The 25,386-nt window shown below is 43.8% G+C and overlaps 1 protein-coding gene across 1 annotated transcript in view; it reads right to left on the bottom strand.

Moving 5' to 3' along the window:
• Positions 1–25,386, bottom strand: part of LOC148526711 (G protein-coupled receptor 54-like) — a 66,211-nt gene that overhangs the window by 7,048 nt on the left and 33,777 nt on the right. The window contains exons 2-3 of the mRNA XM_088470289.1: positions 9,619–9,743; positions 5,420–5,555 (exon numbers count right to left, since the gene is read on the bottom strand). Of these exons, the coding sequence (XP_088326415.1) occupies positions 5,420–5,555; positions 9,619–9,743 (261 nt within the window). The remainder of the gene's footprint in view (positions 1–5,419; positions 5,556–9,618; positions 9,744–25,386) is intronic.

The raw sequence follows: 25,386 nt of genomic DNA, 5'->3' as shown, positions 1-25,386 counted from the left end.
TGAGAAACAACCTTGGGAAGGAAATAAGGACGAGTTCGAAGAACAGCCCTGTCCTGACGAAAGATCAGAAATGGGGAGTGACAGGAAAGCGCCCCTAAATCTGACACCCTACAGGTGGACGCAAGAGCCAGAAGAAAGAGAGCCTTTGCTGTGAGGCACTTGAGTTCCACAGATTCCAGGGGTTCAAATGGAGGGCCCTGAAGGGCCTGGAGAACCACTGACAAATCCCACGGCGCCACTGGAGGGATGAAGGGTGGTTGAATATGGAGGACACCCTGAAAGAAGGTGTAAACATCTGGCACTGAAGCAATTCTGCGCTGGAACCAGATGGACAGAGCATAGACACGCACTTTCAGCGAGGCCAGGCAGAGTACAAGGTACAATCCTGCTTGAAGGAAGGCCAGGACTCTAGAGACCCTAAAAACTTGAGGGCCAAAACTACTGGTAGCACGCCATTGGAAGTATGTGGGCCACACTCTGTGATAGATCCAGGCAGAGGTCGGCTTACGCGTTCTGAGCATAGTCTGGACCATCGAGCTAGAAAATCCTTTGGACCTTAGGAGGGATGTCTCAAGAGCCACGCCATCAAAGCCAGATGAGCCAGGTCTAGATGTAGACATGGACCTTGAGACAACAGGTCCGGATGTTGAGGAAGTAAGAGAGGAACATCTATGGAGAGGCTGTGAATATCGGCATACCAATGTCGTCTGGGCCAGGCCACCAGCATGACAGTGCCTCCATCTTCCTTGAACTTCCGAAGGACTCGAGGAAGAAGGGAGACTGGAGGGAATAGGTACGTCAGATGGAAGGTCCACTTCACCGACAAGGAGTCTACAAAGGCTGCATCAGCGTCCCTTGTTCTGGACCCGTATACTTGCAGCTTGCTATTGTGACGGGGGCATTGGCAGGCCCCACTTGTCCACTAGGAGTTGAAAGACCTCTGGGTGGAGAGACCATTCCCTGGCATGCACGTTGTGATGGCTGAGGAAGTCTGTTTCCCAGTTGAGAACTCCCAGAATGAACACCGCGGAGATAGCTGGAAGGTAACTTTTGGCCCATGCGAGAATGCGTGACACTTCTGCCATTGCTGACAGACTTTGAGTGCCTCCTTGGTGATTGATGTAGGCCACTGCTGTGGTGTTGTCAGACTGTCCTTGTAAAAGCTTGCCCTGAAGAATGTCCAGAGCCAGAGTGAGGGCTCTGTAGATGGCTCAGAGATCCCATACATTGATTGGCAGGGTCGACTCGACCGATGTCCAAAGGCCCTGAAAGGAGTGTTGACTGGTCACTGCACCCCAGCCCCGGAGGCTTGCATCCATTGTAAGGAGTACCCACTCTGGGATCCAAACGGGGCTACCCTTGGTTAGGTTGGATGTCTGTAACCACCAGGAGAGGGACAGAAAAACATTGTCTGGTATCTGATCCGATGGGGCAACCTGTTCCATCTGGAGAGGATTAATTGTTGCAGAGGCCTGGAATGGAACTGAGAGTACTCCACCATGTCAAAGGTGGATACCATGGATCCCAGAATCTGCATTGCTGAGTGAACTGAGACTAAAGTGCAGTCCTAATTTGTAGTTTTTTGTGGGTGATCATATTGAGACCAGGTGGTACTGGTCTATTTGGACTAGCAGCTTGAATTGTTCTATTTACACACTTGTTTTATTAGCGCTAGGAGCAAGTTGTTGTTTTAACACCAAGTAGATTTCAGATTAAATTTAGAGTCTTCTTTGACTCACGATATCCATTTATATGCAAATTTGTGAAACTTTCTGTCTCTTTTCTTTCTGTAATCTCATCAACTCCATCTTCAGGAGCTGACAGCAGATGCAGGAAACCTTTCTGATCGTCTGTATTGAAGTTGGTGACTCTCATTTATCACCTCTGCCAACGGACAAGTGATTAAAAGTAGATTACTACTTCAGTGATATACAGGTGCTTTTCAGAACTATTCTCATACTATCAAAAGACATGTATGTACTGTGTGACATATCCATCCTGGTGGAAAGTGGAAACCCTTTAAATTTATAACAAAGTAATGTCTTGTATGCTATTATCTTTGTCAATAAGAGAGAGACAAACATTATGAAAAAATATGGATATTTCAGTGTATGTATCATTGTAATTCAAGGATTATGATTTAATATATTTTTTATTAATCTCTGTTGTTTCTGTTTTGTGAAAAAAATTGGACTTATTATTATTATTATTATTATCCTTTATTTATATGACGCCACAAGGGTTCCGCAGCGCCTTACATAGTACAGAAACATAGTACATAAACAGTTGAACAGAACAAGAAAACAGTGTCATACAGTTTAAGACACTACAAGACAAGTACATGGTATATAAACACTGCTGCAACAGAAGCAGGATGGCAAAATGTGGGGCTATTTAGAGAGTGTGGTTAACGTGTGAACCAGCAGTCTCAGGTAAATGTCGAAATTGGTGAAAGCAGTTATTGTAAAGAGATGTTCAGATGTAAAAGTGTGAATTCTATAAGGCACATTTATTGATTTGGAGGGTGATGGGAGACATGTGAGGTTTGCAGGATATATATTCCATAGTAAATCCGCTGTATGTGTGAGGGGCCTGGATTTGGTGATATGTCACCAGATAATAAAAGCAGAAGAATGGAGAAGTGCATATAGTTGTAGGTGTGTAAAAGTTTTTTATAGTGACACAATGAGGCTGTAATTGTCAATTTTTGATGAAAAGAAAGCTCATTAGTTTTTAGAGGAGGTGAGTGACTCAATAGGGCGGCAGTGTGCCCAGAGAGGGGAGATGCAGGGAGAGTTAGGGATGTTATATCCTTAGAGAAAATACAAAGGAGAGAGTTGATAAAAAGAAATGTGTAGTACATGGTGAGTTTTAGGTTTGTTATTTTTAGTCAAATTTTAAAGCAATCAATTTCTTAATCTGAAATTACCATAGATGTTGGTCAATGTTTGTTCAACTGTTTGATTAACTGTTATGTAATCACACTTTGTGCATTTAACACTTGGTGTTTTTAACCCCAGCTGCAAACAGCCCCAGCTGCCCCTAGACTGAATATAAAGGAGTGGTATCCTTGATTAAGACAGGCTACGACTGACTCAATTGCTCTGCTGATCAAAGGAGATAACTTGATCTGAGTTGGAGCAAAAGCCAGGCCAGATATATACCATAAACTATGCTTCACTGAACAATATAGACTATACATGTAAAAACAATTCTATGCAAGAGATGAAATATCACATACATTTAAAACCTGCACATGATTGCATGAAGGTCTATGCAGAGTATATATGCAGTAGGCAGGATGAGAGATGAGATGAGAGACTTATCTTTTCCTACAAGACACCAGTGTGTTTATGTGAGTAGCTATGTCTGATCTTTAATGAGATCAAATAAAATGAGAGTGCCCCCAAGCAAGAGTCTTCTTTCTCTACTCTCCTTGTTGTTCTCTGATTTACTGACTCTAGGGGAGCACCACTAGCTGAATAGATAATAAAACTTGTTTGTTTGAAATACTTATCATCACAAATGAATAAATTACCAGTTGATACATTTACCACGCAGACAGAGGGAATCGGTATGAAATTCCCGGCAGCAGAAGTCCGACAGCGCTGGAAATCCCGGTCATCAATAGGTAAGTATTGACTAACCTAACCTAACCCCCTAACCCTAACCCTCCTTAGTGGTGCCTAACCCTAAGCTCCCCCCCAAGTGCCTAACCCTAATCCTCCCTCTAAGTGCCTAACCCTAACCCCCCCCTCTCCGCTGCCTAAACCTAAGTCCCCCAGGGGGGTGCCTAACCCTAAGTCCCCCCAGGGGTGCCTAACCCTCCCTCCCCCTAGCCTAACCCTCCCGGGGGGGTGCCTACCCCTAAGTCCCCCACGGGTGCCCTAAACCTAACCCTCCCCCCCCGCGGCTGTCCGGTCTCCCGGCGTAAAGGGGAAATGTCAGGCGTTTACATCTAGATGCCTGGCATTTCACCCTCGCTGGGATATGACAGTCGGGAAGCCGGCTGCCAGTATACCAGATTGTATACCAGACAGAGCGCGCTTAATACTTGTGCCTAGACCACTCCAAAACAATTTGCATGGTGTAAACTACTGTAAGCCTATGGGCAGGGGCGACGAGAGGGGGGGGAGCGGGTACAAATTACCCGGGCCCGGGCTTCCTGAGGGGCCCGGCGGGGGCCCGGGTCCGATGCCGCCCCCTCCCTCACAGCAGCTCAGCACACAGCATGTGCTGAGCTGCAGTGGGAGACTGCTCGTGGCTGCTGAGCAGGGGGGAGAGGGAGCGATCACACTGATCGCACCCCCCTGTCTTTGCGCCGGGCTGATGGGGCTCAGAGTGCCCCCGCCAGCGCACAGCGCTGCTTCGCGGCGCTGAAAATCTTTTTCTTCCCGGCGGGGGCATGGCCACACCTCCCAGGATTAGGCCATGCCCCCTGTTATCCGGGCCTGCCGCGGCTCTTGGCAGGTGCGCCTATGGGGGTACCTGGTGCAGGCGAACGATATTTCGATCTCTACCCCGCAGCCTCCAGAAGCTGACACTGTGCGCATTTGTGAAAGACTTATTCGAAATGCCGGAGATATAACTTGCAGGGACAGTGGTTACCGCAACCGCTGTCCCTGCCAGTTCCCCTTGAAAAATTTAAATATTCCCGGTGAGATGGATTCATAATAATTGTGGCAGTGCCGCAATTATTAGTACATAGACCCCATAGTCTCATATATATGTAGTTTATAAAAGGCTACATTAATAGTGACATTGACTATTGTTTTTATGTAATGTGTTTTATGTTTATTTATATGTGAATATCATGTGAAAAGAGGTTTTATAATTATTTCTTAATACCAAATACATCTACCCTTTTGTATAATTTTGGATCGCACAGTCACTACAGGAAGTATTTTATTGTTGTTTTGGAGAAATATACACATTCTTCTTTTTGTTGGCAGCTGTGACCAATTGGGCTGCATTGAGAGCGCCATTGTCATAATTCTTTCTTTTTGATGGATTCCTATCTGTCTGGCGATTAGGATTCCTTCAATGTACTACCATACTGTAATGTATACTTTTATGAAAATCAGGCATTTTTGTAGCACATGCATCATGTAGCACACAACAATACATGTTTTGGGGGTCAATTCAATTAGACGCGAGGGTGGCCTGGAAATGCCACCAATAGCACCGCAACCCGTCCCCCTTGCAGTCTGATCTCGCCCCAGACTCGTGGATTTTTGTATGCAGTACAGAAGTACCACCATAAGTGCAACATATAGTTGAATTGTCCCCATAAAGTTACTTACAATGTTTTTCTTTCAGGTAGAACATTTTATAAATAAATATATATGTCAACTTTTAGTCAAAAACACACATAAACACAGGTATGAATGGGTCCAAACATTGCTTATAAAATTATTACCTATCCAAATGCCCAGGCTGACTGCCATGGCTAGGCGAAGTGTACGATGACGTAGTGAATGCAGTGGATATACTGTTACATAGCAACGGTCGACGCTCATCGCAGTAAGTGTTATGCAGGTTGCCTGTGCAGTAACCTTAAAAATAAAAGCAGATATTATAAACACAAATTTGCAGACAGTTTAGTAGCATGATAATCTTTACCTGCACAATACTGAGATCCTCGTACATAATCTTCAATGTAATCTTATAATATCACAACAATTCCCAAAACATAACCTTCTATATGTAGGGTTAATGTAGGATAATGAAGTTTACATGTAGAAGGATAACAGAAGGGTTGGATGAGCCTGAAGTGGCCTAAACCAGAAGGACGGTGGGCTGGCTTGCAGTGGATCACATACACCTAGAACATATTAGACATCAGGTGGCTTAGCTTGTTTAGAGTATTTTTACGCCCTGGAATGCAGGCTTTGGGCTTCTTTCCTGCAGAAAATATCCTGCCCCCCCTGTTGCCTTGTTTGGTGTTAGCTATTGTTTTTGGCGTGAAAGTACGGCTTTTCATCAGCCCAGTACTATTGGTGCATTGGGTGCTCTCATCTTCTAGAAATTGTGTGGAACTACTGTACCTCCCTTACTAGGACAGTCTGTCCATTTTCAGATGGGATTGGGAGAGTCGAAGGTTTGTGCTTAGTACTGTAGTGATTGGTTTGCATTGTTGGTCGGCACTGTTTAGGGGCCGTCCTTTCTTGCCACCATACCAGTCCTGTAGCAGACCTGTTTTAATTCCAATTACTGTCTCCATGTGTATATATATATATATATATATATATATATATATATATATATATGAATAATAGTCCGGCACTCTCCTACAAAATATCAACAGCCCTAGTGCCACAGTCAACCATGGGTTAAATAAGTAGAAAACAGAGAGAGGTGCATGACAGCATTTCTGGTTTGACCTAATTTATTTACATCTGCTGCATAAGTCCCATTGAGTGCCCTCTCTCTGTTTTCTACTAAAGGCAAAATCGAATTTGCAATTGAACATTGGAAAAACATTGGTGCTTTTACACAGACCAACACACAAATCCCTAATTTACTAATATTCTATTTGAAATCAAACACAAAATCGAACTTCAAATCCCCAAATGAATAGACATGCTTCATTTTTACAAATTTATATAAAAATGCATGCACAAATCTTACTGATCTGTGCATGCATCTGTGTCAATCAGATCTGCTCATGCTAAAATTTAAAGCATGAAGCATTTCTATTCATTTGGGGATTTGTAGTTCGATTTTAGTAAATTAGGGATTTGTGTGTTGGTCTATGTGAAAGTACCAATGTTTTTCCAATGTTCGATTTGAAATTCGATTTTGCCTTTAGTAAATATCCAAATGGAAAATCAAATGGAAAATCAAATGAAAATCGAATGTCAAGTCACACTAAAATCAAAATCGAACATTAGTAAATAAACCCCACAGAGTGATAGGAATGAGCTATATCTATATCCCTCCTCTAAAAAGGTTAAGTAAAATAGTTACTTTGAAAAGATGAAAAACAATGATAAACTAAATCAGCTGCCAGACTGGAAGTGACCTCACATTTCTGTTTTTTGTCTGGGTCCAGCTGGATAACCTGCCTCTGATGTTGTTCCTAAGGTTCCAGTCCTCCCCACGGGCTACCATTTCTGATGACCACTGGATGTGTGGCATTGCTGGTGCCAGGGGCTGGCTGGCAACTTTTAGCCTGGGGGGCAAGTCCAGGACACTGGCCCATAAACAACGGCTTATCCTGAAATAGAGATCGCGAGGTCTCGCACGCAGACCGACCGCGAGAGCGTGTCCTAATCAATGGCAACATGGGGACCTGTCAGGGCCGATGCTCGGCGCCCCCCTGCAAACTATAAATTTGTGCCCTCCTACAAATGCGACAGACAATGGATGACACTGGAGAGAGGCAGTGGGTGACAGTCAATAGGTGACAGGCCGTGGGTGATACTGGGGAGAGGCGGTGGGTGATACTGGGAAGAGGCAGTGGGTGACACTGGAAAGAGGCAGTGGGTGACACTGGAAAGAGGCAGTGGGTGACACTGGGAAGAGGCGGTGGGTGACACTGGGAAGAGACGGTGGGTGACACTGGCAAGAGGCGGTGGGTGACACTGGCAAGAGGCAGTGGGTGACACTGGAAAGAGGCGGTGGGTGACACTGGGAAGAGGCGGTGGGTGAAACTGGGAAGAGGCGGTGGGTGAAACTGGGAAGAGGCGGTGGGTGACACTGGAAAGAGGCAGTGGGTGACACTGGGAAGAGGCAGTGGGTGACACTGGGGAGGGATTAGAGCAGGGGTCTTCAAACTTGGCCCTCCAGCTGCTGTGGAACTACACATCCCAGCATGCACTGCCACCTTTTTGATATAACAGCATGCTAAAACTATGTGCAGTGCATGCTGGGATGTGTAGTTCCACAGCATCTGGAGGGCCAAGTTTGAAGACCCCTGGATTAGAGGGTGACAGAGAGGGAAACAGGGAAAGGGAGTGGGTGATGAGAAGCAAACAGGCAGTCTTCACACCACACCGCTTCACACCACAGTCCCCATCAGCATAGCCCCCCTCAGCACAGCCCCTCACATCACAGGTGATACTGGGGAGAGACAGAGCAGAGCCCCTTACTTCATGGCTCTCCTCAACATAGCTCTTCTCATTTCCCCTCCAGTAGTCAACTTTGTTACTTACCTGTCGTGTTCTGCACAGCAGGGGACTGGCGGTGACATCGCTGGACTGGCGGCGGCAGCAGGTGAATCGGCGGTGACAACGCGGGACTGTCGTGTCCTGCACAGCAGGGGTCTGGCGGTGACATCGCTGGACTGGCGGCGGCAGCAGGTGAATCGGCGGTGACAACGCGGGACTGTCGTGTCCTGCACAGCAGGAGACTGGCGGTGACATCGCGGGACTGGCAACGGCAGCAGGTGAATCGGCGGTGACAACGCCAGACTGGCGGTGGCAGCAGATGAACTGGCGGCGGCATCGTGGGCGGGACTGGTGGCAGCAGCAGCAGGGCTTTGGCAGTGACAGCGCCGTCGCGTATCTGAACGGATGGGCCGGCAAAGTATGTGCTCAAGTGCTGTCTGCCTCCAAGGAGAGGGGAGGGGAGGGACCTGGCCAGGGGGCAGAGAGGCAGTCGGCAACATAAACACTAAACTAAGTTGCAGCAAGCAAGGAGAGCGCCTCTCTAGCATGGAGCCTCCCTGCAATGCATGCTTTGGCTTTGCTGAGAGTGTTTGCGACGGCCCTCGGACCGGCCCAGCGTGGACCGGCCCGGGGGGCAGATGGCACCCTGCCCCCCGGCCCAGCCCGCCATTGGCTGGTGCTCGTTGTTCAGCGTCTGCGGTATCTCCAGTTATACCAGAAGTGAGGTATTGCGACTACCTCAGTTCCCACGTCACTTCTGGTTTCACCGGAAGAAACGCCCCTTAAACAAGATGTGGCCAGTCAGGTGCAAGTGTTGATGGTGCACACTATGATGGATTGTCCAGAGCCACCGGCGGAATTACACAGTGCGTAGACAGTGACAGTGGGCGTCTCAGAGCTTGCTCATTCCGGTGCATGCTTGTACGCAAGGAAACTAGCATTTGAAACTAGCATTTGCATACTATAGCAACCGCGGGATCTGGAAAAACCACAGCTGTGGCTGCGACTGTGTCCATTTCTGAATCAGGCCCAGGGTGTGTATTGTATAGTCATATTACAAATAGAATGTTTTAATTATTTCAATGGACTGAGATCTCATGTCTAAACATAATTACAATATATCAATTTCAATCAGTGCTGAGTACAAATTTCCATTGATCAAAAACTGATCCTAGTAACGTGAGAATGTAGTAATTCATATTATGTACTTCTTTTAGACTTTGCAGCTAGATCAGTGACATTATTACGGTTCCCCAAGAAGATTGTATAATCCGTTACAAAATAAAGAAGTTATGTAAAATGCAGCATTCAGGAAAATATCAGATGAGCTCAAATTGTCCTCACTTTGTAACCTGAACTCAACACATTCTACACCTACAGTAGTTTTGCGGTTTTGCAATTGTGCATGGTGGAAAAAATTTAAACAGTCAATTTTTGATTCAAAGTCCAATCTACTAACACGTAACAACCACCTCCATTATTCAAAGCTTATAGGAAGCCTACATACCTGCTGTAGATAGTTCACTCCTCTACACATGAAATCTCCGAACACCCAGCTGGGCAGTGGGTACAGTGTAGCAGTAAAAGGAACACAGCATACAAGGAAGGTGATGTCTGTTGTGGCAAGGTTGGCTATGGAGAGAAAGGTTTTATATGTAAAACATGACCAGTACATTAGAATTTCTCCAACCTAATTTAATGTGTAGAGATATAAAATTCTGGATCTCAAGAGAAACAAAACAAATACAAATAAAAGTGATATTGTTTAATCACAAATATAAACTCAAATATATACTGAAAAATAATTAACAAATAAGTCCAGATATAATGGTGGTATGTTGAATGTAATGGAGTGTGATTTGTTAGAAATGACTCCCCAACAGTCCAGGTTTTAGATATATCCATGGTTGAGTACAGGTGACTTAATAAGTATTTCAGTCAATTTGATTTAACCACCTGTGCTCGAGGCCGCCATCAGGGGGTACAGCCGATGCTGATGTTCTGGGCTCGGGCTCAGCGGGGGCCCTACAGAGTGCAGAGGAATCTGCCTGTGAACTGCTACAGGCAGATGTCTGCCTGTAAGTACAAAGCAGTTTGCCGCTAGGATCAGCTGCGCCCTGCAGGCCTCCCTGTCACTGTGACCATCGGCATGCAGGCAGCTGTAGGCACCCTTCTCATAAGAGGGCAGAGTAAAGGCTCCAGCACTGCCCCATTCACAATCTGCGTCGCCGTCTATTCCCAGCAGTGGTGGGCTGGGCTGGGGGGCAGGGTGCCATTTGCCCCCCGGGCTGGCACAATGTTGCTGCTTGCGGCCACCAGTGCAGTGGGCATGTGCATAGACTGGGGCCGGGAGACATGCAGAGTGTGCTCCTGGGCCGGACTCTCTGAGACACACACAGCAGCGTGGCTGAGGGGGCGGAGTTTCATGGGGGGGCGGAGCCAGCCGGGTTACACAGCAAGTCAAGCAAACTGCTGCTACAGTGCTATCCTCCTTCAGCTCCAGGTCACCAGCCACCCACCACTCACTGAGCTGAGTTGCTTTCCAGGTTGGTTCCCCCTATCCTATCTCTCACCCTCCTCCATTCTTCATTCAGTTTCTGACTCCAGACTACTCCACTTCAGCCCTCTCCTGTGTGCTGGCTGCCTCCAGAAACCAGGTGAGTGGCATGTATGTGAGTATGGGTGAGGGGTGTTAATAAAAAAACGATAAAATGATTACTTTTTTTTTTTGGTTAGTGTGTACTTATTGAAGTTATGTGTGCTTATGTATGTATGTATAGTATGTATATATATATATATATATATATATATATATATACAGTCAGGTGCATAAATATTGGGACATTGACAGAATTTTCATATTTTGGCCTCTATTCACCACCACAATGGCTTTGAAATGAAACAAACAAGATGTGCTTTAACTGCAGACTTTCAGATTTAATTTGAAGGTAATTACATCCAAATCAGGTGAACGGTGTAGGAATTACAACGGTTTCTATATGTGCCTCCCACTTTTTAAGGAGACAAACTAAACAATCCTAAATCTAACTTTCACTTTTTAATACTTTGTTGCAAATCCTTTGCAGGCAATTACAGCCTGAAGTCTGGAATGCATAGACATCACCAGACGCTGGGTTTCATCCCTGGTGATGCTCTGCCAGGCCTCTACTGCAAATGTCTTCAGTTCCTGCTTGTTCTTGGGGCATTTTCCCTTCAGTTTTGTCTTCATCAAGTGAAATGCATGCTCAATCGGATTCAGGTCAGGGGATTGACTTGGCCATTGCATAGCATTCCACTTTTTAGCCTTAAAAAACTCTTTGGTTGCTTTTGCAGTATGCTTCAAGTCATTGTCCATCTGCACTGTGAAGCGCCGTCCAATGAGTTCTGAAGCATTTGACTGAATATGAGCATATAATATTGCCTGAAACACTTCAGAATTCATTCTGCTGCTTTTGTCAGCAGTCACATCATCAATAAATACAAGGGAACCAGTTCCATTGGAAGCCATACATGCCCACGCCATGACACTACCACCACCATGCTTCATTGATGAGGTGGTATGTTTTGGATCATGAGCAGTTCCTTTCCTTCTCCATACTCTTCTCTTCCCATCACTCTGGTACAAGTTGATCTTTGTCTCATCTGTCCATTGGATGTTGTTCCAGAACTGTAATGGCTTTTTTAGATGTTGTTTGGCAAACTCTAATCTGGTCTTCCTGTTTTTGTGGCTCACCAATGGTTTACATCTTGTGGTGAACCCTCTATATTCACTATTGTGAAGTCTTCTCTTGATTGTTGACTTTGACACATATACACCTACCTCCTGGAGAGTGTTCTTGATTTGGCCAAATGTTGTGAAGGGGTTTTTCTTCAACAGGGAAATAATTCTTCAGCTATCCACCATAGTTGTTTTCCGTGGTCTTCCGGGTCTTTTGGTGTTGCTGAGCTCTCCGGTGCGTTCTTTCTTTTTAAGAATGTTCCAAACACTTGATTTGGCCACACCTAATGATTTTGCCATCTCTCTGATGGGTTTGTTTTGATTTTTCAGCTAATGATGGCTTGCTTCACTGATAGTGACAACTCTTTGGATCTCATATTGAGAGTCGACAGCAACTGATTCCAAATGCAAATGTCACACCTAGAATCAACTCCAGACCTTTTACCTGCTTAGTTTATAATGAAATAATGAGGGAATAGCCCACCCCTGTCCGTGAAATAGCTTTTGAGTTGATAGTCGCATTACTTTTGGCCCCTTAAAAAGTGGGAGGCACATATAGAAACCGTTGTAATTCCTACACCGTTCACCTGATTTAGATGTAATTACCATCAAATTAAAGCTGAAAGTCTGCAGTTAAAGCACATCTTGTTTGTTTAATTTCAAAGCCATTGTGGTGGTGAATAGAGGCCAAAATATTAAAATTCTGTCAATGTCCCAATACCTTTATCACAATCTGATAAAACATTACTTCGAAAAGGTTTATCTTTTGCACCAAGTGCTGGAGTGAATCCATTTAATCTACAGATTGACCTGAGTTTATATATACGTAAAATTACATTAAAAATACATTTTATCAAAGCTAATAAAAGATCTAATGCCCCTATAAAAAATTGGGAGACTAATAAGACATTTTCTTTGTTAAAAAACAAATCCACTTTTTACCCAGTAGAAACCATGGTGTCACACTTGGATTTATTTAGCCAACTTGCTACCCGTCAGCGCATTCATAAATGACAGTCAAGTCTGGGACTTGTTGTTCCACAAGAACATTTTTGTGAGGTGGACTTTACTGTGCGCACTTACTATTCCAATATATTCAATCGTTGTTTATTCTTTCATTAAGTTTGTAACAGCCGGTATTTCTTCACAATGTTCAGATTCTCTGACCTTAGGTCAAAATGGACACACCAATGTGAACTTTTTTTTTGTGATGATTCAACTTTAGACCTAAATGATGTGGGGCCAAGATATTCACCTATGGATAATTATATAAAGGTTGAACGTCTCTGTTTGAGAGAGACGCGAGTGTGGTGGGACATCGTAGGATTAGAAAATTATTTAAAATGCGGAAGAGTACCTAGAGGTGTTAGGATTATAAAGAATCCTACATTTGGTCAATTAAATGATAAATTTGTAAAGGAATGGAATCGAATCTTGGATGCTTGCCCTATGGATTTGATGTGTCTAATTGTTTTTGAAAAGAAAAAAATATTGACTGAATTAGAAAAGGAAATTGAGGTTGCTGAAACTCAGCTTAAATCAGTAAGTAATGAGCAAGAGCTTAGTGAATTTACAAAATCCATTGAAGAGAAGGTTGTTAGAATCGAAAGAGAGATTATAGAAAATAAAAGTAAAAAATTCAAGAGAGATAAGGAAGATTATGAGATAGGCAATGTTAGAAACTGGCCAAAAATACGGAGAGGAACGTGTTAAATTTATGAGTGTCAAAAATACAGAAAGACGTCAGATGTCTCCCTTTAATAGATCAAAACCTATTTTCAGGAAAGACCTTCCCCAGTTTAGAAATAAAATGAGGAATGAAGATATCTCTTATGATTGTCAGAAAGTTATGAATAAAAGAGCTTGGAAAGGTGAAAATAGATATCAAAATAGGAATCCATTAAAGCTCTCTAACCGGTTTGAAGGTTTAAGAGGGATGAACATTGAAAACTGTACACCTCATTTTTTATGGGAGGAGAAAAGATTTTTCAATTCAAGGGCAGATCGGATGACAGGCTTGCCATCTCCTCTAGGAATCAAGAGAAGGTTCAGAGACGCAAGAGAGGAGGAAAGGGCACCGTACAGCAAAAAAAGAGCCCTGAATTAGGCACAGAAGTTTCAACTGTTAAGGGCATATTTAATTTATCACAAGTACCTTTATCACAATCTGATAAAACATTACTCCAAAAAGATTTATCTGTTTGAATCAATTTAATTTCTGGAGTGAATCAATTTAATTTACAGATTGACCTGAGTTTATATATACGGAAAATGACATTAAAAAGACATTTTATCAAAGCTAATAATCGATCTAATGCCCCTATAAAAAATTGGGAGACTAATAAGACATCTTCTTTGTTGAAAAACAAATTCACTTTTTACCCAGTAGAATCCAGGGGGTCACACTTGGATTTATTTAGCCAACTTGTGAAAAAAGAATTTGACACACTGTCTAATAATTTTAGAATAAGGAAGGAAAATGTAACTGCAACAGAAAATAGATCCCTTAAGAATTTGATGGACAAGAAAGAAATAGTGTTGAAACAAGAAGATAAAGGGGGAGGGTTGGTCATTTTAGATAAGTCTTGTTATAAAACAGAAATGTATAGATTATTGTCAGATTGTGATTCATATATGAAGTTGAAAGGAGATCCCACTCAGACATTTTTATCAGATTTACAAGAATTGTTACAAAAAGGGAAAGATGGTATTTTGACACAAGATGAATATAGATATTTGTTAAATACATGTCCTAGGATTGCATCTATATATTATCTCCCTAAAATACATAAAAATAGGGATATGCCACCAGGATGTCCAATTGTGTCTGGCATTGACTCATCACTGCCAGAGTATCTGAATATGTTGATACTCATATAAAGAATTATGTGCCTAATTTAGTCTCATACGTAAAAGATTCAACACAAGTACTACAATTGTTGGATTCTTTTGAATGGAAAGATTCTTATAGTTGGGGGACTATAGATGTACAGTCCCTTTACACTTCAGTACCCCATGATAAAGGAGTAGAATCCAGCTATGAAGTGTTACGGAATGATCCGTTGATAGAATCTAACAAAGTTGATTTTCTGATAGAGTGTTTCAACTATGTGTTGAATCACAACTATATTACGTTTTTGAGGGAGTTTTAAATGCAGATACGTGGAACGGCGATGGGGACGATTTGCGCCCTGAGTTTCGCGAATCTGTATATGGGTGTATGGGAAAGCAATTATGTATACATGAATAATCCTTTTGCAGATAATATTGCCCTATTTAGAAGGTATATAGATGACATGTTGGTCATATGATATAGAAAAAAAAGAGATAGTTGTATGGAGCACTAATCACATTCATATGAAATCATAAAATATAACTTTTATTAATTCTTAAATAAAAACTTTATTCAAAAAATGTGGTGAAATATTTTTATTACTGTTTTTAATCTTATATATAAAAGACCTGTAATGAGGTTTGTGTATTCAATATACCAGAGATTGAAAATTAGTTGCAGTCATTTCATGTATCATAAAATTACTATCTATTACTGCACAGATACTCAAAAGATATTTTCTGTTGCTGAAGCCATCCTTACTCTATTTTGTATCTTAAATAAAAACTTTTTCCAAAAAATGTGGTGAAATATTTTTATTAATGTTTTAAATCTTATATATAAAAGACCTGTAATGAGGTTTGTGTATTCAATACCCCAGAGATTGAAAATTAGTTGCAGTCATTTCATGTATCATAACATTACTATCTATTACTGCACAGATACTCAAAAGATATTTTCTGTGGCTAAAGCCATCCTTACTTTATTTTGTATCTGATTTCAGTGTGTAATTAGTTAATTAAATAAAATATTGATATGACAAATCTCTGTATTGAACTGCTCAAATAACGTGCACTTTATTTCCTATACCGTGGAATAAAATGTATATTGTGTATAATATCTTACTTCTGGATACAAATGTGATCTCTTATCACTAAAGTAGATTGTATTTTTGACTCAATTTCTCACTCGTGGAATGATTCAATTGCTCACTAGTGGAGAGTCTATTGCACATGTGACTAATAGTCAATGATATAAACTGATATAGATTATGTGGTTACAATTATTTACTGTGCTTATTTATTAACAGTGGAATGTTTAATATTAACCACTGATTTGCCACATTCAAAACTGTTAGTTGCTCCAATCAGGAGATTTGTATGGGCACAAATTAATTTATTATCACTGTGGATATATTAGGTAATTAATTATTCCTGATTCAATTTGTATATTATACTTTACAAGTCCTCAGAATAATCCTGGATAATGATCATGCATTTGCTTTGATAATTATTTATAGTACCACCTATCATTCCATTGTGACTGAATAACTCTGCATAAATACTAATTTATGTTTGCTGCAGTATGCATTCAGCCAAATTATGGATTAGACAAATAGCGCTGATATATATTGGTCACAGATACCGAATCAGCATATATTTTATAAATGGAATTGCTTTCACCGTCTGCGCTGTTTGGCAATAATTGCTGCTTGGAATGACACTGTACCAGCCCGTCTATGCGTCAGTATATGCTCAAACTAATATATGTTGTAATTGATAGAGCTGATGAATAATAAAGCCAGATGGCACAAATGCAATGATCAGCAGCTCTCACAGACACATAATTCCGATGGATTATTAACCAGCAATTGCTATTACTAATTAGTACAGCATGCATTCAGCCTAATAGTGTTCCATACCCGTTGCCAGGGGCTCCATGTCATTGCCAGGGGCTCCATGCTCATTGCCAGGGGTTTTACGCTCATTGTCAGGGGTATAATATATATATATTTGGGAGTGTATGTAAATGGGGGCGCCGGTGCTACTTTGAATCTACATAGCATCCCTGCTAGTCACAGAGCACCGCTCCTAGTCACAGCACATCCCTGCTAGTCACAGGGTATCCCTTCTAATTCACAACACATCCCTGCTAGTCACAGGGCATTCCTCCCAGTCATATAAAGAATCCTATACCGCCATCATCCCTCACACTGCATTTATATGTACAGTACATCATGTATCACAGAGTACCAATCATCATCACCATAACGAGCATCCTGCACAGATCATCCCTCCTGTATATAGACAGAGCAGAAAAGCAGAGCATTGCTCCAGTACACAGAGACAGAGCATTGCAGCCTGTACACAGCAGCATCTGGTACACATCCAGCATCCTGAGTGGCCTGGGTGTGGGGGGCGTCAGGTTGTGGCCCATCGGCTCCTCCCACCGGTGTCTGACAGCCCCGAGGAAGAGGAGAGAGAGCCAGTACCTGTCAGACAGCAGGAAGTGGCTGCACTCCTCCGTCTCCTCGGCACAGTACAGAGCGCGCGGGAGCCCCTGGGTGCAGGGCCGCTGCAAGGTTTCTTGGCACCCTAGGCATATCTTCAACCTTGCACCCTCCCCCCCTCTCGAATAGCTACACAAGCCCTTATGCAGTGCCCCTTATACAGTGACCCCAGTAGTAGTCCCCCTTATATAGTGACCCCAGTACTAACCCCCCAGCAGTGCCCTCAGTAGTAGTCCACCCCCAGCAATGCCCACAGTAGTAGTCCCCCACCTATGCACTACCCCCAGCAGTAATCCCCACCTATGCAGTGCCCCAGCAGTAATCCCCATCAGTGCAGTGCCCCCAGTAGTGGTCCCACCAGTGCATCCAGTAGTAGTTCCCCCAGCAGTGCCCCCAGTAGTAGCCCCCCTAGCAATGCCCCCAGTATTAGTCCCCCCCAGCAATGCCCTTAGTAGTAGCCCCCCCAGCAATGCCCCCTGTAGTAGTCCCCATTAGCAGTGCCCCTTATATAGTACCCCAGATAGTGGTCCCCCTATGCAGTGCCCCTTATATAATGCCCCCAGTAGTAGTCCCCCTTTATAGTGACCCCAGTACTAACCCCCCAACAGTGCTCCCAGTAGTAGTCCCCCCCAGCAGTGCCTCCAGTAGTAGTCCTCCCCCAGCAATGCTCCCAGTAGTAGTCCCCACCTATGCAGTGCCCCCAGCTGTAATCCCCACCTATGCAGTGCCCCCAGCAGTAATCCCCACCTATGCAGTGCCCTCAGTAGTGGTCCCACCAGTGCAGTGCCCTCAGTAGTGGTCCCACCAGTGCAGTGCCCCGAGTAGTGGTCCCACCAGTGCAGTGCTCCCAGTAGTAGTCCTCCCAGCAGTGCCCCCATTAGTAGTCCCCCCCAGCAATGCCACCAGTGGTAGCCCCCCAGCAATGCCTCCAGTAGTAGTCCCCCCCAGCAATGCCCCCAGTAGCAGTCCCCCCCAGCAATGCCCCCAGTAGTAGTCCCCCCAAGCAATGCCCCCATTAGTAGTACCCCTCCAGCAATGCCCCCAGTAGTAGGCTCCCCAGCAGTAGTCCCCCCAGCAGTGCCCCCAGTGGTAGTCCACCCCAGCAGTACCCCTCAGTAGTAATCCCCCTCTATGCAGTCCCCATAGTAGTAGTAAACCCCCCACCCGCCGGACAGACACTCACACAAAAAAAATCCACGTACCATGATCCAAGCTCCGGCATCTTCTCCGTCCGGCATCCTCCTGGGCCGGCCCGCTCTGCATGATGAGAGAGACGTCTCCCCACCACCCACTGCGGAAGCCAGAAGAGCCCGGCTTCGGCAGTGGGCGCAAGGCAAGCAGCCGATGAGAGTCTGACTCTCATCGGCTGCTAAAACAAACACACAGCTGCCGGTGCCGGCGGCTGTGTGTTAGTTATACTAGTAGTGTAGTGCGGACTGCACTTATGTGTGGTCCACACTACCACCCTGCCTGGGTGACTAACAGATGCTAGAGGACCTCTAGCATATGTCTCCTCCTAGGCGGCGGGCATTTTTTGAGGGCTGTTTTCAGCAGATTTCATGCGGACGGCTAGTCCGCATGGAATCTGCAGCCCCCCCGCCACCGCGCCCCACAAACCTCCGCGCCCCCAAGCCACCGTGGGGTCTGGGGGGGGACTACTACTGGGGGCATTGCTGGGGAGGGACTACTACTGGGGGCATTGCTGGGGGGGACTAAACTGTTGGGGAGCCTTGAGGACCGCGTTTGGAACCTCTGAATTAACCTGCAAACCATCTGTGCAAAGGCAACACTAATCACCTTAAGAGTTAAGGCAGGTACCCACTACCCGATTAACCAGAGCGATTGAATGATAACAACATCGTTCAATCGCTTGTTAATTGGGCACAAATCGGGTAGCTTAATGTCAAAAACGACCAGTGATGCACACTCCCGCTGGTCGTTTTTGACATCTATCATCGTCCGAACATGCTAGTCAATCTGCCGATAACGACAGATTGGCCATGTTTGGGGATGAGGGAGGGTGCCTACACTGAATGACTGATCGTTCAGTGTAGGCACAGCACAGATTGTGAAACGACTGCACGATTACAATGTCGTAATCGTGCAGTCTTTCCACAGTCTGCTAGTGGATGTGCCCCTTTATACAAAAATTTATTTTCATGGTTATAGTCAAGTGGTTTCAAAAGCGGGATTGTTAATAAAGCTAATAGGCCACAGTGAATACCGTATGCCACTGCGATCTTTGTCTACTAGTTATTCTGATCTATTGTTATGCTTGAAAGCAGATCAATGTCAGCATCTATCTATGTCAGAGGTTCCCAAACGCGGTCCTCAAGGCACCCTCACGGTCCAGGTTTTAAGGATAACCATGCTTGGGCACAGGTGACTTAATTAGTACCTCAGTCTTTTGATTTAACCATCTGTGCTCAACCATAGATATCCTTAAAACCTGGACCGTTAGGGTGCATTGAGGATCGAGTTTGGGAACCTCTGATCTATGTATCAACAACATTGATTCTTGTACTTTGCCCATTGAGGTGAGATAAAAGATCAGTGATGGCTTGGAACAGGTTAAAAATACAACAACAGGAAAATCCTCTCTGCGAGTGGCATTGCAAAAGTACCTTGGCGTGTGCAACCATGAACAATAATCGCTCAACTGCGTAAATATCGGAATAGCGTACATCTCTGAATCAGGCCCTGTGTTCTCAGTATGCAGCATTAAAATAAATTAGTATTTTAACCCCTTTTTAGATTTAAACATTAAGCTTGTTAATGTTCAAAGCCATATTTTAACCCTTACAGGGAATACATAGGGGGTCATTCAGACCCGCTCACGAGCGGGTCGATGTTACCCCAATGCGCATGCGCACGACGGAGGGAGCTCCGTCGTGAGCATGCGCGAGACCCGGATAGCGACAGCCAAGCTGTCGCTCCGGGTCTCGCACCAAAGGGGGCGTGCTGTTGATGTTGACTGTCAGCATGCCCCATTTGGTGGGCGTGCCGGGGACGTGGCTGCCAGACGGAGGCGTTCCCATGGGAACGCCAAACGTCTGGGTCCGGCCCCACTGACATCACTAGTGACGTCAGTGGGAGTGATTTTGGCTCTAATAGAGCCAAAATCACTCCAGGGCTTGTGGTCACTGAGACCCTACCGCAGGGTCTCGTCGCAACCCCGATGGTCGCGATGGTCTTGACCATCGTGACTATCTTTTTGGCTGCTCTGCAGGTATGCGAGCGGCCAGGAGGCCGCTCATTTTCAGGTAGGAGGGCACTGATTCAGAGCGAGCACTCTGGTCAAAGCGTCCGGCTCTGAATCAGGTCCATAGTTCCAATGCTGTTTACCATTAACTAAATATTGACTAGCCAGTAAAACAATTCCATCATGTATAAGTAAATGCAATCCGTACCAATTATATGCCAATTCCTATTTCTACCATATCTATAAATACCTGTTCACCTTACACATATCTATACATCACTGTTCAGTATTAACACCATAATCCTCTACAAAACTACATCAAACTCAATAATTAACATATAAACAGATTAGCTATCTAAATCACAGAATACATATAACCATTACTCTCACCATAGCTAAATCAGGAGACACCTATTCACATGAAACTATTGCCACAGGTGTGGTATATAATGACATGAGAATGTTGACATGGTCTGAATGTTGATATTGTGAATGTCGACAGGGTTTTAAAGTTGTCAGTTGTCATGTCAACATTCACTATGATGACACTTAGATAGTATCAACATATTCATAATGTCGACATTTGACTATGGGCCAGATTCAATTAGCCGCGATAAGCTGCTTTTTCGTGAAAAACAAACTTATCACACTATCCTATTAGCCTGTTTTCACAGGTGCAAATTATCCATAGCAAAAAGTTGCGAAAAGTTTTCACCACCTCCTGAGTTGGTGAAAAGTTGGGGAAATCCCTATTGCAAGGTAAAAATGTCAAGACTTGGTTCAGAATAGGGATGTGCAGGCTCGGTTCTACTCGGTTCCGTTCGGTTCTTTTTACCGGATCTTATTGGGTTTCAGCTGTCACGAGTTTTGGATAGCCAATAAGATTCGGTAAAAAGAACCGAACGGAACCGAGTAGAACCGAGCCTGCACATCCCTAGTTCAGAACCACTAGAATACCCTCCTTAATGACTAATTAGACAAAAATAAGTTTTTAATTATCTTAATTTGGGCAATAATGAAATTTCATTTTTGGTCTGATAAAGTTATGATATGGTTCGGTTTTGGCTTGGATCTTCCCGCCAAGTACGGATCTCAGAACAAGGTGAAACGTCATCTTTTACAAACATCTGGTCCGAGATATCCATGAAAGGGGATGTTTTGCCTAATTCTGAAATCTAAACTTGGCAGGAAGATCCAAGTCAGAACCAAACTGCTTTTCTTTAATTAAAATAAACAATTACTCACAATACTTATTTATCTCCTGTAAGAAGCTTCCAGATTGGTGCCAGGTATGTCCTCAATGTGACAAAGAATTCTGAGAATGTCAACATTATTTAATATAAGAAAAAAGGAGGAGGAAGAAACGGTTGTACTAGTATGGCGCACATTTAGGATAATTTTTTTTTGTAAAATATAACTTTTATTGATATATATTAATAAGACCTATTTCACATCCTTGGGTCCAGGTCCATGCATAGTGAAAAATATTGGTTAAAAATGTTTTGATAGATGAAAATAAGTGCTCAATTTGAAATAGTATTTTTAAAATAACAAAATGTCTGTTTTTCTGTGTCCAATTAAAAGTCACATTTATTATTGTTACCCGTCAACAAATAAACTGCCTGATTCACCTATAGTGTTACAAAGTAAGTCCCCCAATTAAATTTATTAAGTGAGAGGTCATATATTCATATATTCATATATTCAGTCGATATAGTAATACACAATGTACTTGTGACTTGGCGCTCTGTGTATGGATATGGTAATATATTCTATATTGGGCAAAGTGATACCCTCTTATTCCAGGACCTCTATCATAGGTCACAAGTCAATTGGTATAAAGCCGAATCATAAAGTTGGTGTCCTAGCTATATGGATAAAATAAATACCCTATGTTGGACCAGATGCCAGTCTATTGTTCTAGGACCTCTATCATACACTTTTAGTGGGTTGCCTCACATTTATTGTTTCCCATGCAATCCCTGATATTATTCTGATCCTATCCACATGGAGGTAGATCTCTCCATTATTGTGTTATAAGGTCTCCGCTAATTACCTCAAATCATATAGGATAAATATCCATAACGTTATGGGTAACCTGTATCTAGAGCTTGATCATACAATATAGTACAGGTGTATGTGTTATATTAAAGGATAGACAGCAACTTTATATAGAATTTTTTTAATATTTTTTAATATTCTTGTTATTTTGCCAGATATACTCAAAAGTATATGTTTCACATTCAATAATATATATGCTAGTTCAATTACCACAATAAAGGCTCATCCAAACCATTACTCCAGCTCATACATTTGTATCAATAGATTTACAACAGTTTATAAACTAAAGGTAACAAGTAGGGCAGCACAGACGGTGTAATGGTAGCATTACTGCCTCACAGCACTGAGGTCGTTGGTTCGATACCCACTACGGCCCTAACTGTGTGGAGTTTGTATATTCTCCCTGTGCTTGCGTGGGTTTCCCCCGGGTACTCCGGTTTCCTCCCAGACTCTAAAAATATACTGGTAGGTTAATTGGCTCCTAACAAAATTACCCCTAGTGTGTATGTGTGTGTGCGCATGTGGTAGGGAATATAGATTGTAAGCTCCACTGGGGCAGGGACGGATGTGAATGGCTGAATATTCTGTGTAAAGCGCTGCGGAATATGTCTGCGCTATATAAATAACTGGTAATAAATAATAAAGTAGAAAAGATAATTTATTTACTCATGGATACATTTTCACAGTCGACGTTTCGGACCTCAAAGGTCCTTTGTCAAGACAACACAACCTCCACAAAGCTACTGAACAGTGAGTGCCCAAAAGTTTTTGCTACATATATATATATATATATATATATATATATATATAGTGATTGGAGGTGGGCTCGTGGAGAAATTTTGTTATGGGGCTAGGTCTTGCTACGTCCCTGTCTCAAGACTTCTTCTTTATGCTGATCTGTTCAGATGCTGTAGTAAGCTTTTCCATGAATGTAACAAATATCCATGTATCTCACTGCCATTTGCTTCAATAGACACAGTTGCTGATTAGATGTGTGTGAATGGGATCCGGTCTCAATTCCAACAGTCGGGATGCCGGGGCTTAGAATGCCGGTGTCAGAATCTCGACACCGACATCCTGACGGTAAGTACTGGGGTTAGGGGGGGGGGGGTAGGGTTAGGCACTAGGAGGATAGTTAGGGTTAGGCAAGAAGGGGGGTAAGGTTTAGGGTGCGGGGAGGGGGAGGTTAGGTTTAGGCACCAGGACTGGATGGTAAGGGCTTGGGAGAGGGGGAGGGTTAGGATACTGACCGACAAGTGTCAGTATCCTAACCCTGTCGGAAATGCCGGTGTCAGGATTCTGACCTCCAGGATCCCAAGCACAGAGATCAAAACCCAATCTGTTTGAATTTTTATTGAAATATTTTAACTGTTATTAATGGAGATCAGAATACCTCAAACTTAAATAGCAACCATGAATAGCTTCATAGTGTTCTCAGTCCTAAATAACAAGGTTAAACTCTTAAATAGTGTTACAAATAAAAATATTTTAAAACACTAATTATAACGTAAAAAGCAAACCATAAATGCAAACCTCCAAGCTAATGGCAAACCTAAATGTAAAACCTCCAATAAGAATGGCAAATCTCAAACATGATTGGCAAATCTCAAACTGAATCTTTGAATGATGAAATGAAAGCTTTAAATTTCACACCATAAGTTTGAGTGTCAATTGGCAATTGCAACATGAACAAGTCTATTAATGAACTGGTGAAATTCAAATGAATTTCAAACTGGTTTGAAATGTTCAAGCATATCTAATGTTAAACAATACTCTGTAGACAATGTGTGTGAAAGCATATTAATTATGCTGGGTATACATTATACAAGTATTGGGCTGATCCACAGATTATCAGTGAAACGGACTTCGCACACACTGCCCTCATAGACTCCTACTCACGTTGCCCCCACTTCCTCATACACACACACACACACACACTGCTCCCACAGCCTCACACACACTGCCCAGCCCTCATAGCCTCACACTTGCGTTGCCCCTACAGCCTCACACACTGCCCTCATAGCCTCACACTCATGCTGCCATCACAGCCTCACACACACACACAAGCTGCCCCCATAGCTTCACACACACACAAAGTCTGTCCCCATAGCCTCACACACACTGCCCCCATACCCTCACATACACTGCCCCCACAGCCTCACACACACACGCTGCCCCCTTTGCACCCCACCCCTCCCTTAACGGGCACACTTAGCACTTGGCTCAGAGTGTGATCCTCATCCTCCAGTGACCAGCCGCCCTGCAAAAGATGCTGTCTACATTGTGCTGTTTGCTGCTGGGCTCGGCCTAGAATACCATCCTTGTGAGTAAAATTTCCAGACTGCAGCAACCATTATACCCCTTTCACACTGCCAGCCAATAACCCAGGTTATTGCACATGAACGCGCAGCAACCCAAGTTACTGTGCAGTGTGAAAGAGCCCAGTTGAAATAACCCGGGTTGGCATTTCAACTCGGGTAATGAGCAAGGTTGAACACGAGTTCAACCCGGCTTGCAGTGCAGTGTGAACGGGTAACCTGGGTTGAGGCGACCCGGGTCCCGTTCACTGCATAGGAAGGGCCGGAGCTAAATGATCTCATTTCCAAGCGCCGGCTCAGCAGTGATGGTGGTGACATCATTGACCCGGCATTATTGCCAAATCGGGCCACCAGTCTGAAAGTGGCCTCAGCCAGGTCGCACCCGGGACCGACGCATGTACAAATCCCAGGTGCGACCCGCCAATAGTCATGTGAAAGTGGTATTACACACAAGACCAATTTGGTTGTTGGATCAGATGGCAGCTGGCTATAACAGAACAAGAGGGGTTGTACTCAGCATGCCTCCACACGGTATGCCAACGGACTATGGAGCTGATTCAGAGCCGCTCGCTGCTGGCGGACGCTCGCAGGGAATGTGGGCGTATGTTTTTTTTTTGTCCAGCCGCTCGCAGAG

This window comes from Taudactylus pleione, unplaced genomic scaffold, assembly GCF_031769625.1.
Source record: "Taudactylus pleione unplaced genomic scaffold, aTauple2 ptg000095l, whole genome shotgun sequence".
Taxonomy (NCBI): domain Eukaryota; kingdom Metazoa; phylum Chordata; class Amphibia; order Anura; family Myobatrachidae; genus Taudactylus; species Taudactylus pleione.
Note: the sequence above shows the minus strand (reverse complement) of the source record. Positions and strands in the feature narration are given on the sequence as shown.